At 41.5% G+C, this 13,542-nt stretch overlaps 1 protein-coding gene across 1 annotated transcript in view; it reads right to left on the bottom strand.

Annotated features, from left to right (window-relative positions):
- The window catches only part of LEMD3 (LEM domain containing 3), a 106,965-nt gene extending 93,856 nt beyond the window's left edge, over positions 1 to 13,109 (bottom strand). Inside the window, exon 1 of the mRNA XM_007942753.2 lies at positions 11,585 to 13,109. Within this exon, the coding sequence (XP_007940944.1) occupies positions 11,585 to 13,109 (1,525 nt within the window). The remainder of the gene's footprint in view (positions 1 to 11,584) is intronic.
- Between the last annotated feature and the right edge of the window lie 433 nt (positions 13,110 to 13,542).

Here is a 13,542-nt window from a genome sequence, read left to right as displayed (position 1 = left end):
ACTGAACAAGTAACCTATTACCGAGTTAATGAATACATGCATAATGGGTACCAAACATTTATTCAACAAGTATTTACTGAATAAGAAATCTGTGTCAATAATACTCATATGACTTCTATTATGTGATTTCATGTTTAGCAACAATGCTAAACGTTTCATTACTTCATTTCACTTAATAAAGAGCTCTGGGTGACGCAGTTCTGCTTCTGTAAAGATTTACAGCCTTGGAAACCCATTGGTGGTCATTCTGAGTCAGAATCTACTCAATGGCATGAATCAAGCATGAGCGATCTCACTTAATGCTTAAAGCCTCCCTGAGACAAATACCATCATCCTCATTTTTAATGAGGCAATTCAGTCTCTAGTAAAGGCATAAAACAGGTAAAAAGAGAGATGAGATGCCAACTCAGGAATGAATAAAGAACCTGTACCCTTTACTACTGTATTTTCCTTCTACACAAAGATTATTTCAAGGAACTGTAATCTATCTGGCATGGTGGACATACACAATTATAATACTCTGCTTTGAAGTATGCACAAGATTTTATGTGAGCTGAGAATTATGGGTCAAATTCTAAGGGGAAGAGAGTGGAGAATAAACGATAATGTCCACAGGTAACACTTTTAAGAATGATTAGCAGCTGGACAGTAGAAAAAAAGAAAACATATTCCCAACAAAAGGACTAACATGTACAAAGGCACAGAGGCACAAAATTAAATGACATATTCAGTCAACACCAAGTAGTTCAGTCTTCCAGAGAGTAAAGTTTTATGAGAGAAATAAGGATGAGAAGAAATGAAGCTAGAAAGGCAGACATAGTCAGATCATGAACAGTTCAGTCAAGGAGTTTTTATCCAAAAAGTAACAAAAAGCTATTGAGTGATTTCAAGCAAGATAGTGGATGACAGGATTTGTGATTTCTAAATATTGCCCTTGTAGTAAAAATTGGACTGGAAGAGTTCTAGCCTAGAAGCAGGGATACCTGTTCAGAGGATACTGAAACAATGCGGGTAACAGACTAACCTAGATTGGTGGCAATGGAGAGAAAAAGATTCAAATTTTATGGAGATAGAATAGGACTTGGTAACCAATTACACTGGGGCTCAGTAGGAAAGTGAACAAAAGGAAGAAAACTAGAGTACTCCAAGGTTTCTACCTTGACCTCTGGGTGAAAGGAGCTGTCATTAACTAAAACAGGAAACAGAGAGGAAGAAACAAAATGAGGATGAGGAAAAACGATGAGAACAGATGGTGTTGCTATTTCTGGTACATTCAGAAGATGTCTGTTTTTGTTGTTACATGCCATCGAATCATCTCCGATTCATAGCAACCTTACATACAACAGAATGAAACACTGCCCAGTTCTGTGCCAGTCTCATGATCCCTAACATACCTGAGCCCATCGTTGCAGCCACTGTTGTTAATCCATCTTGTTGAGGGCCTTCCCCCTTCTCATTGACCCTCTGCTTCACCAAGTATGACATCCTTCTCCAGAGAATGGCCCCTTCTGACAACATGACCAAAGTAGGTGAGACAAAGTCTGGCCATTCTCACTTCCAAGGATCATTCCAGCTGTACTTTTTCCAGGACAGACTTGTTAGTTCTTTTAGCAGTCCACGGTACTCTCAGCATTCTTCGCTAACACCAGAACTCAAAAGCAACAACTCTTCTTCAGTCTTCCTTATTCACTGTCCAGGTATCACATGGATATGAAAAGGAAAAAAAAAACCTCACTGCCGCTGAGTCATTTCCAACTCACAGTGACCCCTCCTTGGGTTTCTGAGGCAGTATCTCTACAGAAGTAGATTGCCCAATCTTCCTTCTGAGGAGTGGCTGGAGGGTTTGAACCGCCAACCTTCTGATTAGCAGTCAAATGCCTTAGGCACTAATCCACCAGGACTCCCATATGAGGCCACTGAAAATACCATGGCTGGGTTCAGCACATCTTAGTCTTCAAGGAGTTATCTTTGCTCTTCAGCGCTTCAAAGAGGTCTTGTGCAGCAGATTTGCCCAATGCAATGTCTTCTGATGTCTTGACTGCTACTTCTATTGGTGTTGACTGTAGAATCAAGCAATATGAGTCTCTGACAACTTCAATCTTTTTCTCCATTTATCGTGATGTTGCTTACTGGTCTAGTTGTGAGGATTTTTGTTTTCTTTATACTGAAGTGCAATCCAAACTGCAGACTGTAGTAGTCTTTAATCTTCATCAGTAAATGCTTCAAGTCATCTTCACTTTCAGCAAGCAAAGTTGTATCATCTGCATATCTCAAATTGTTAATGAGACTTCCTCCAATCCTGATGGCACGTTCTTCTTCATATAGTCCAGCTTCTTGGATTATTTGCTCAGCATATAGACTGAATAAGTATGGTGAAAGGATACCACCCGGACACACTCCCTTCATGATTTTAAACCATATAGTATCCCCTTATTCTGTTCAAACGACAGCCTCCAGGTCTATGGACAGTTTCCTCATGAGTACAATTGGGAGCTCTGGTGGCGTAGTCCCTAAGGCATTTGACTGCTAACCAGAAGGCTGGCAGTTCAAACCCACCAGCCACTCCTCAGAAGGAAGGTTGGGCAATCTACTTCGATAGTGATATCACCTTGGAAACCCAAGGACGGGTTGCTATCAGTCAGATGCGACTTGACAGCAGTGAGAGAGTGTTCTGGAATTCCCATTCTTCTCCAAGTTCTCCGCAATTTGTTATGATGCACACAATCGAATGCCTTTGCACAGTCAATAAAACACAGGTAAACATCTTTCTGGTATTCTTTGCTTTGATCCAAGATCCATTTGACATCATCTATGATATCCCTCACTCCACATCCCTTTCTGAAACCAGCTTACTTAGATGTCTAGTAAATAAATAGCAGATAGGTCTAGAATTCAGAAAAGAAATCTAAGCTAAAAACAAAATTGGGAGGGATAAGGCACACAGGAGCCCTGGTGGCACAATGGTTAAAGCACAAGGCTGCTAATCTAAAGGTCAGTGTTTGAACCTGCCAGCCATTTCACAGGAGAAGGATGTGGCAGCCTACTTCCATAAAGATTTACAGCCTTGGAAACCCTATATGACAGTTCTACTCTGTCCTACAGGGTCACTATGAGTCAGAATTGACTTGATGGTAGTGGGTTTGATTTTTTTGGCTTGGTTCAGGCATACAATACCACTTACTTCTTGCCAAAAGAACTGATGAAACTGCCTAGGAAAACTGTATATAAAAGGACAGAGCCAAAAATAGAGTTCTGGAGAACACTAATATTTAAAACCCAAGCGAAAAAGAATAAATGAAAACTAAGAGAGCAATCATCCAGATGTTAGAAAGGAGAGAGTTTCATGAAAGGCATTAACCATGTTACTGAATGTTTGAGAGAGGTAAAGTTAAGAACTTTTTATTAAGCCTCCTCTGGATTTGACAACTGAAGAACTGGTGAGTTGAAGCAGATTTAGAAAGGAATGGTTAGCAAAGACAGTAAAACTAGAGGGAGTTATAAGGCAGTCCCTGGGTTACAAACGAGATTCTTAAGTGTGTCTTTTAGTCAAATTTGTAGGTAAGTTGGAACAGGTGCATATGGTTCTTATTTAGCCTTACTTTAGTATAAGAAAGGAGCTCTGGTGGCGTACTGGTTAGGGCATTCAGCTATTAGCCAAAAGGTTGGTGGTTCAAATCCACTAGTTGCTCTGTGGGAGAAAAATGAAGCAATGTGCTTCTGTAAAGATTTATACCCTTGGAAACCCTATGGGGCAGTTCTATTCTGCTCCATAGGGTTACCATAAGTTGGAATTGACTCAATAGCACTGGGTTTGGTTTTTTTGGTTTTAGTGCAAGAAAAGGCTTGAAGCCTTTTCAATGATTTAAAAGAGGTGCATGCAGCAAGTGAAAGTGACCGTGACAAAGAATTTGTTTTAAGCAAAGGGCAAGTATGAGTTGTCCCATAAGTCTGAATGACGTTCGTAACATGGAGACTTACTGTAGTTGCAAGTTAGGCTCAAGGGAATAACTGCTACAGAAAAACAAAGGGTTGAAGAACAACAGTCTTAAGATTGCAGAGATCTTAGTTTTTTGCAAATGACAACAGGACCAATGGAAAGTGAGACTTTTAAATTATACTTAAAATTAATAGATGGAAAGATACTGTGATATAACATTAAGTGAAAAAAACAAGTTGCAGAATATGGATAGCATGATGTCACCGAAGATAAAATCCAGGTCCATAAGGCTGTTAGGTCATTTATCACTTGTCCCTGCCTACTCTCTGACTTCATCACATACCATTCTCCCCCTTGTTCACTATTATCCACACACACAAGCCATTCTTTCTGATTCTTCAATATATCAAGCTTGTTCTTGCCTTAGGAGTTTTGCACTTGCCATTATTTCTGCCTAAACTGCTCATCTCCCTAATTGTCAAGGACTAGTCACTCATTCAGATCTTGATTCAAACATCACTTTCTCAGGGAGGGCTCCTCACCTGTATGTAATACTGCACAACGCTCCATTTCAAAAGTTACTACCCTCACCTTGTGTTAGCACCTATCTCAATATATGTTTGTAGCTATTTGCATTGGGCAAATCTGCTGCAAAAGACCTCTTTAAAATGTTAAAGAGCAAAGATATCACGTTGAAGACTAAGGTGTGCCTAACTCAAGCCATGGTAGTTTCCATAGCCTCATGTGCTTCCAAAAGCTAGACAATGAACAAACATGACCAAAGAAAAACTGATGCATTTTGATTATAATGCTTATGAAGACTATACCATGGACTGTCAGAAGAACAAGCCAATCTGTCTTGGAGCAAGTACAGCCAGAATGCTCCTTGGAAGCGAGGATGATGAGACTTTACCAACTGTACTTTGATGATGTTGCCAGGAGAAGTTGTCAGTCCTTGGAGAAGGATTTTATGCATGGTAAAGCAGAAGGTCAGAGAAAAAGAGGAAGACCATCAATGAGATGGATTGACACAATGGCTGTAACATGAGCTCAACCATGGCAATGATTGTGAAGACGGCACAGGACAGGGCAGTGTTTTGTTCTGTTGTGCATAAGGTTGCTATGAGTCAGAACTGACTTGATGGCACCTAACAACATTTGTTTACTTGTTCACTGTCCATCTTCTCCTCCAGAATATAAACTCCATGAAAAGAGAGACTTCATCTGCCTTGTTCAGCACATATCCCCACAGCTGAAAACAGTGCTTGGCACATAGCAGGCCCTCTATTGTTGAATGAAAATGCATGCACACACACACACACACACGTGCGTGCGTATTTACCTGGAAAATATTAAGTAAGGTCTGGAGGGATCTATTACTGGAACTTATATGAGGGGTAAGACTGGGAAGAAAGTTGTACAATATACACTTTCTGCTTCACAGATCTATATTCAAATTTTCTAAAAAATAATCTCTTTTGTAATAGAGAAACAATTTTTAAATAATAATCATGTGAGTTTAAGAAAGTCAATTATTCTGCATCTCTATTTTCTTTTGGCGGGTTGTCATGATCAAATCACCTGTGGCACAAGTGAATAAGTAATCTGATTGCTGGCTGATCCTTCAGCTGTCTTGGTAACCCAAACCTGCTGCTGTCGAGTTGGATTCGACTCATGGCGACCCCTCCTTGGGTTTCCGAGGCAGTATCACTATGGAAGTAGATTGCCCAACCTTCCTTCCGAGGAGTGGCTGGTGGGTTTGAGCCGCCAGACTTCTGGTTAGCAGTCAGATGCCTCAGGTACTACACCACCATCTTGGTAGGGCAGTGCAAAGTTAGAATCTTAAACCTTGGAACTTTAAAGAGCCCTGTTGCTGTTGTATGCCGTCGAGTCAATTTCCACTAACAGTGATCCTACAGTACAGAGTAGAACTGCCCCATCTTTTCTCTCGTGGAGCAGCTGGTGAGTTCTAATTGCCAACCTTTCTGTTAGCAGCTGAGTTTAGAGATCACGTAATCCAGCTAAGGATCTCTGGTGGTGCAGTGGTTAAAGCATTTGGCTGCTAACCAAGGGTGGCACCTGGAACCCACCAGATGCTTCATGGGAGAAAAATGAGGCAGTCTGCTTGCATAAAGATTTAGAGCCTTGGAAACCCTATGTGGCAGTTCTATTCTGTCCTATGGGATGACCATGAGTCAAAAGCAACTTGATGGCAGTGGAGAATCCAACCTCCTAGTTTTACCTATGAGGATGCTGAGATTCAGCACTCAAGTAATTTAATTAATAGAAGAACCTCTAGACAGCACAGTTAAGTACTTGACTACTAAGCAAAAAGTTGGCAGTTCGAACTCACCTAGAGTTATCTTTAATGAAAATATTTCAAAGAATGATTAAAAACTATTTGAAAGTCTAGTCTATCATATGTTACATAATTTAAATGTGATAACTACTAAAAACTTATTAAAGCTTACTTTCACATATAACCTATAATCTTCTTGTGAAATGATTACTCAAAGTAAAACTATTTCCTGAAGTGCATTATTTGACCAATGAACCATATGGTTAAGCATCATAATATGACAAAGGATTCAGAATGCATAAATATAGGGAGTGTAAATTATTTACGTTAGTTGTGTAGACTAACTGAACTAACTCACAGGTACCACTTTCCACCAGGATTTACAATAGATCACATACATCATACATTCAAGGATTAAGGATTATACTTTGATTCAAATTGCTCTATCAGTTTTTACAATGTGTAGTTAATGAAAATTAAATGTTGAATAGGTAAAAAAAAATGCACTACATCATTTACAGGAATCACTTAACTGTTTCTCTTTACATACACATTGTAGTTTATCAGGAATATAATAAGTTTTGTCTAAACTTTTGAATAATACCACCTTCTTTTTGTTTAAGCAGCCCTGTTGATGCAGTGGTTAAGCACTCCGCTGCTAACTGAAAGGTTGGCAGTTCAAATCCTCCAGCAGCTCTGCAGGAAAAAGATGTGGCAGTCTCCTTCCACAATGATCACAGCACTGGAGACCTGCTCTGTCCCATAATAGATAGGGTCGCTGAGTTGGAATCAACTAGACAGCAGTGTGTTTGGTTTTGGTTTTGGTATATTTGTTTAACAAACTCTCTCATTTGACCCTTACAACAACCTAATAAGCAGAGCAGCTATTAATTCTCCCATTTAGTATATGAGAAAAATGAGTCTCAGAAGTTAAGTAGCTTGATCAAAGTCATTAAGATAAGTCTTAGAACATAGATCTTCTACCTCCTTAGCCAGTGTTCTATCACCAAGCTATATTACATTTACCATTTACTGAAGAATAAAATATTTCATAATTTCCTTCCTTCTGCATCATTTCACTACATAAGAAAACATTAGCCATTCATCTAGTGAGGAGAAAAATATGAAAGTTGCCTTAATTAAGAACTATGCTCATCAATAATTCTGTATGAAATCCTACCAAATATTCCATTATTTTCTTAATCCTAATAAAATAAAAGTACCCTCTTATTTAAGTCTCTACTAACAATATCCAAAGTAGTGTTAAGAGATTGGACTTCCAGTAAGATGGAGGAATAGGCAGACAAGCAACATAGACCCTCTTCAACAAAGAAAAGAAAAACCAATTGACAGAGATACAGAAGATAATCCTGGAGCCCTGAGCTTTGAAAGGAACTATACAGAAATGGATTAGGCACCAACTAGTGGAAAAACCTGAACGAAAATATTGAGTACAAAGATGGTCAGAGCTGTGGACTGTCAGCTACTTTGACAGGACCAATAGCCTGAATATTTCCAAGTGGTGTTGGGACCTGAGAACAACTGCACTGGTAGCCCATGACTAGGAAGGTGAACAGCAAGGAGGGAGACAGCCTGAGCTTCTGACTTTCTGCTGTCCAGAGGGCACGTCCATTTTGATTGCTTACACATGGCAGCCATTTTGGATATTTAAAGTGACTGAGGACAAAGCCGTTTTTAATCTTTACAAGTGGTGGCCATTTGGATATTTAAAGTGACCAAGGCCACAGACATTTTGAATCTTTACAAGTGGCAACCATTTTGGATTTTAAAGTGATAGCATTCTCATTCGGATTCCAGGAACCTAAGAATAGGTTCTGTTTGCCAAGGTCGGCAGGGACATACAAGAGGCTGACAATGGGAAAGGAGACTGGTGGTGAGTGTATAAGTGCTGTCAACTAGTGAATAAAGGAGAACAGCACAGTACCCTGCTTATGTAGATAACATACAAAGAAAACAAAAATCGTGGGCAAGTCACTCCAACATACAATCACCAATTAAATATAAACACAAAAATGTCACAATGCCTCAGAGACAACAGAGCATCACAGTCCACAAAAAGAATCAAAATAAAGCAGGAGAAACGGGACCAGGATACAGACCCACAACATATCCCTGAGGAAGATGCAGCATTGGAATTCCCTGATAAAGAATTCCAGAGAATTATATTTAGGTCTCTTCAACGAATTGAGAGACAGATCAAGGAAAAAATAGAGAAAACCCTAGAAGAATTTTGGAAGAAAATACAAGAAAAAATTGACAAAATAAATGAAAAATTAGAAATGATTCTAAATCTACAGATAGAAATACAGAAGATTAATACTAAATTGTCAGAAAGAGCTAACACATTGAAAGGGCAAAGGAGCAGAACTGATGCAATGGAAGACAGAATTAATGAGACTGAAAACATATACCTGAATACTTCTTTGGAAAGGGATCAATCAGAAAAAAGATCAAAGCAAAATGAAGAAAGCCTAAGTTTCACATGAGATACCATCAAAAGGAAAAACCTATGTGTCACTGGAACTCCAGAACAGGAAAAGAAAAAGAAAACCACTGAGAAAATTGTCCAAGATTTGTTGGAAGAGAACTTCCCTGATATGACGAAAGAGGAGAATATATCCATTCAGGAAGTCCAACAAACCCCAAACAGGATAGACCCCAAAAGAAAATCACCCAGACATATCATCATCAAACTCATCAAAACCAAAGACAAAGAAAGAATCATGAGAGCAGCACGGGAAATACAAAAAGTTACCTACAAGGGGCAACCAATAAGACTAAGCTCAGATTTCTTGGCAGAAACCAGGCAGGCGAGAAGACAATGGGATGGTATATATAAAACCCTGAAAGATAAAAATTTCCAATCAAGAGTTGTGTACCCAGCAAAACTGTCCCTCAAATATGATGGTGATATCAAGACACTTCCAGATAAGCAGAAATTAAGGGAATTTGTTAAAACCAGACCAACCTTACAAGAGATGCTAAAGGGAGTCCTTTGGACAGAGAAGCAACAACAGCCAACAACAACTGACCATTAACACACATGATGATATAACCCAGAAACCAACCTAACTATGGAAGTATTCAAAGTAAATAAGTCTACAAGATTGTAAACACGGAACCAGAGACATCAATTGACAAATGAGGACAACTACAAACCAAAAAGAGGGAAAAAAAACTGTGTCATTACAGAACTTCTAGGTGGTAGGGATGTCAAGACAACTACAAGATAGAATGGACTGCTCTAAACATGGGAAGAAAACTATAAATCACAGGGTAACCTCAAAGAAAAATGATAAACCTTCACATTAAAATAAAAAAGAGGACCAGCACAAATACTTAGCAAATACTAAAACAATAGCAACAAAGGAAATGATAACATGATACATAAACAAAACAAGCTCAGCATAGAAAATTATATGGAAGAAATTAACACCACGATAAAGCACATAAGAAAAATGAAAGCAACAAATTCATATTTGCCAATAATTACATATCTGGCAAGGGACTTATCAAGATATATAGAAAACTTCAATGCCTCAACACAAAAGGAATTAACAATCCAATTGAAAACTGGGGCAGAACACAATACAGGTCGTCCCCAGATTACAAATCCTACATCCATTCCTAAATCTGCCTCTAAATTCAATTTGTACCTAAGTCAGAACAGCTAGGTACTGTTCGTATCTAACGTCAGTCAAATGTTTTGTCTTAGTATATAGTACCTAGCATACCTTTCATAAAAACACTAAAGAAACACTTCCAGATACACTAAAACATCTTTAACATAATAATACAGTAATAATGTTATGATGCACATTGCAAAGTACTGCGTGTTATTATGAACCATTGTACATACCTGGAATTTTTAATATAATACGCTTTATGGGATTGGTTCACAACTACAGGTTGTAAATTGGATGTAACCCTGGGAATGCCTTTATCACTCTTGCTCTGCTCCCAGGGAATTAGACTGCTAGATTTCAGTCCTCTTCCAACCCCTCAAAACAATATAGCAATAATAATCCAATATTTTGACTCCTACTCTTTGAATCTATTAACTGCACTATGTACTCTATTATGAAATAAAGCTATTAAGCCAGTTTTATAGAAGCAAATTATGATACAGTGAATTCATGTTGGGTGAAATAGTAGGAAGTGGCCAGGGAGAGTGGCAAGGGACCTAACACTGAGAAATTATTATGTATTCAGCAGTCCGTCAAACAGTAATTTATTTTCTCTCTTTTAATCCTCACAGCTACCATTCTAATCAATATTAGCATCATTTTATAGATTAGGAAACAATCTCAAACTCTTGATCTCTCCCCCTTGCTCAATGTGCTCTAATCCAGCTAGCCTACAGGAAAGTTCTTGCTCAATTCAAAGCCATTCTTCTTCTCGTTCTCTGTCCAGCTCTCCTGGCTCTTTAGAAGGCTGTCTCTGCCTCCTTTAGGTCTCACCTCAAAGAGCACCTCCTCAGACCATCCTAAGTAGCACAAACCAATTACTTTGTCATTCCCAACAGAATATAAAATGTTCTGCATTCTTTTTCTTTTGTGTTTAAGAGCAGGGATATTTTGACTTATTATAGCTGTATCCCAGGTGCAGCATACAGGAAGTGCTCAGATGCTGGCTGAATGAAAAAATGAACATATCTGTTTGTCTACAGTCATCTTAGCAAGTAAATGGCAGAGCCTGGAATCCAATCCAGGTAAATCTGTCTCTAAGGTCCTGCAGTGCCCTACCACTAGCTTTTTTCACAGATGGGAGCGGAGGTGCTTTGGGTAGGGTAATCAATTTGAAGATGCGCCTTAATGTTTTCTATATTTTCTCACTTCAAAGAAATTACAGAACTTCTTATGTGTACTTAATACTACAAAATAGTTAACTCAAATCCCAATACATTTTACATTGTCTTTTAGAAGCACAACTCAATTTGAACGCTGTATTCATTCATGATGACTCTTACCAAACAAAATACTTTAATACTGTTGAATAATCTGCATCTGCAAATAGCTACTTACAGCTGAAGGAAAAGTTAAGTCACATACAGATACATTTTACTAAGAAAACTACAATATTTTGTTCTTTTACAAGCTGTTTTGAGCTTCACAATACATCATACAGAACATTTTCAAAACCAGCCATGGGATATCATTCTGATAACAGTACTGCTCTTTCTTAAAGAAAAATTACACAAATGCACTCAATCCTGAGTCTCACTGTGAAACCAAGTCAAAGTTACCTCATGCAAAATACTAACTGCAGTTAAAGCTACACCACTAACAACATTCCCTTTGTTACCTATCCAGGGGGTTAATACTTACTGCTGAGTTCTCCATCCTCGGATACTCCTGTCCCTCTCATTCCGAGGTATGTGAGTCCCAATATTAGGAAAAATAAGCAGGCAGCAGTTAAAAGAAACATCGACAAGTAGTGGGCACTGAAGCCTCCTGTTGGGGAAACCTCCTCGCGCTTAAACTGCTGGAGAAGTTCCTCCTCAGGTTCGGAAAGCTTCGGTTTGCTGTATGTGTTTTTCAGGTAGGTATGATTGGAGACCGTATGATTGGAGTGATTTATCCTGAGTGAACTGGAAGCGGCCACCGCCGCAACGGGTGGAAGGCTGTTGGAATAGATTCTAGGGGAGTCCACACTGAAGGCCCCACCGCAGATATGATTATTGGTTTTACGAAGGGAGCCAGCTGAATCCAAGGTTGAGTCCATATCAGCACGTGGCGGGGGCAAGAGAGGGGCCAGTTTCTTAGCGTTAACACGGTATCGAGGAATGGGGCTGGAGTCAAGTGGATCACACCCTCCTCCCTGCTCCACTGCCGCCGTTGCCACCACCGCCTCTTCGAGGTTTCGGCTCCTGTCTAGACTCCCGGCAGCCACCGCCCTGTCATTCATCGAGATTCCTCCCCCTCCCTGAACTGAGGTCTCCAGTCTGTTGCCGGCAGATTTAGCAGTGAGCGGAGAAAAAGGTTTACTATGGCTCCGTCTGGACCGATGCCGGGAAAGGGAGTCGTCCTTTAATACCTGTCTGGTGGAGGCCACGTCGTCGTCCTCTTCTTCCTCCGAATCCGAATAGTTTTCCCGGCAGCTGTAGGGGGTAAGCCGGCTGCCATTCACGGTCCGACTCGGCCAAAGTGGCTCCTCGGCCTCCGGGTCCCTCTCCTCACCGTCTTCTCCCTTCTCTTCATCGTTCTCCGCTGCTCCATCTTTGCCCGACGGGGTTTGCAGTTCGGGGGCCGTCGGCCTCCGGGCTCCCCACCACGAGTGGGGCTTTCTTCGCTCGGCTGAGTTGTTGTTAGTCACCTCGCTGGCGGCCAGGGGTGCAGGCGGCGGTTTGAGCCCGCGGTACTGAAGTGAAGCCCGATCTTTCCTCCCGCCGCCGGCCTGGTCCCGGGGACTGGCCTCCACGTCCGACTCGTCCGAGCTGAAGCCCAGCAGCACTTTGCTGCCAGCCGTGGGGGCAGCTGAGGTGCTCCCAGGCCCTCCCAAAGGGCTCTCCGGGCCGGAGGGCGATAGTCGGCTCAGGCCCCCAGGGGTCAGTAAGTAAGAGAGGTCGCCGGAGACTGGCCGGACACCCATCCCTACAGCCGCCTCCGCGAGTCCCGCGGCTGCGACTGTGGCGGCTGCGGTGTTATTGTTATTACTGTTCCGCGTCTTGTTGCCGCGGCCCCCCGACCGGTGTTGCTGCTGCTCTTCCTCTCGAAGCTTCTTCAGCTTCTTGAGGTAGACTGGGCGAGTGCTCTCCGTCACCGGGCCAGGAGATAGGCCGTAACGGCGGAGCTGGGAGAAAAGCTCCTCATCCGATAGCTGCTGAGGCGCCGAAGCCGCCGAAGCCGCCATTTTCTCTCCAGGGTGTTTTACAAGCTCCGCGCTATCGGAAGTGACGCGCCGCCCTAGACCCTGAACTAGACCGGGCTGCGTCGCCCTCACGGCGCAGCAAGCGCCTTGGCCAATGGGAGGCGCAGGAGGAGCTCACCTGAGCGGGAAAGGGCCACCTGAGCGGCGCGCGGCTCTGGCTGCGGAGTTTTTCCACGCTCCCACCCTGGGGTCCCAACGGATTCTGCTGCTCTTTTCTGTCTCTGTATCTCGCTGTTCTCTGCCCTGCCCTTCTAACTGCCATTACTTGAAGCTGTCTCTTGCTAAACCAAGCCTTGATTGCTTCTCAGGTTCCTGCCCCAGAGGCAGTAGTAATTGGAAGGAAATTTGCCTTGAAATTCATGGCATTAGTGTTTTTCCCATTCAGATGCCCGCTACCACGGGAAACCGGGGGGGG

The sequence above is a fragment of the Orycteropus afer genome, unplaced genomic scaffold, assembly GCF_000298275.1.
Source record: "Orycteropus afer afer isolate SDZICR_OR568_19922 unplaced genomic scaffold, OryAfe1.0 scaffold00097, whole genome shotgun sequence".
In the NCBI taxonomy this organism is placed as follows: Eukaryota; Metazoa; Chordata; class Mammalia; order Tubulidentata; family Orycteropodidae; genus Orycteropus; species Orycteropus afer.
This window is presented reverse-complemented; position numbering and strand designations above follow the sequence as displayed.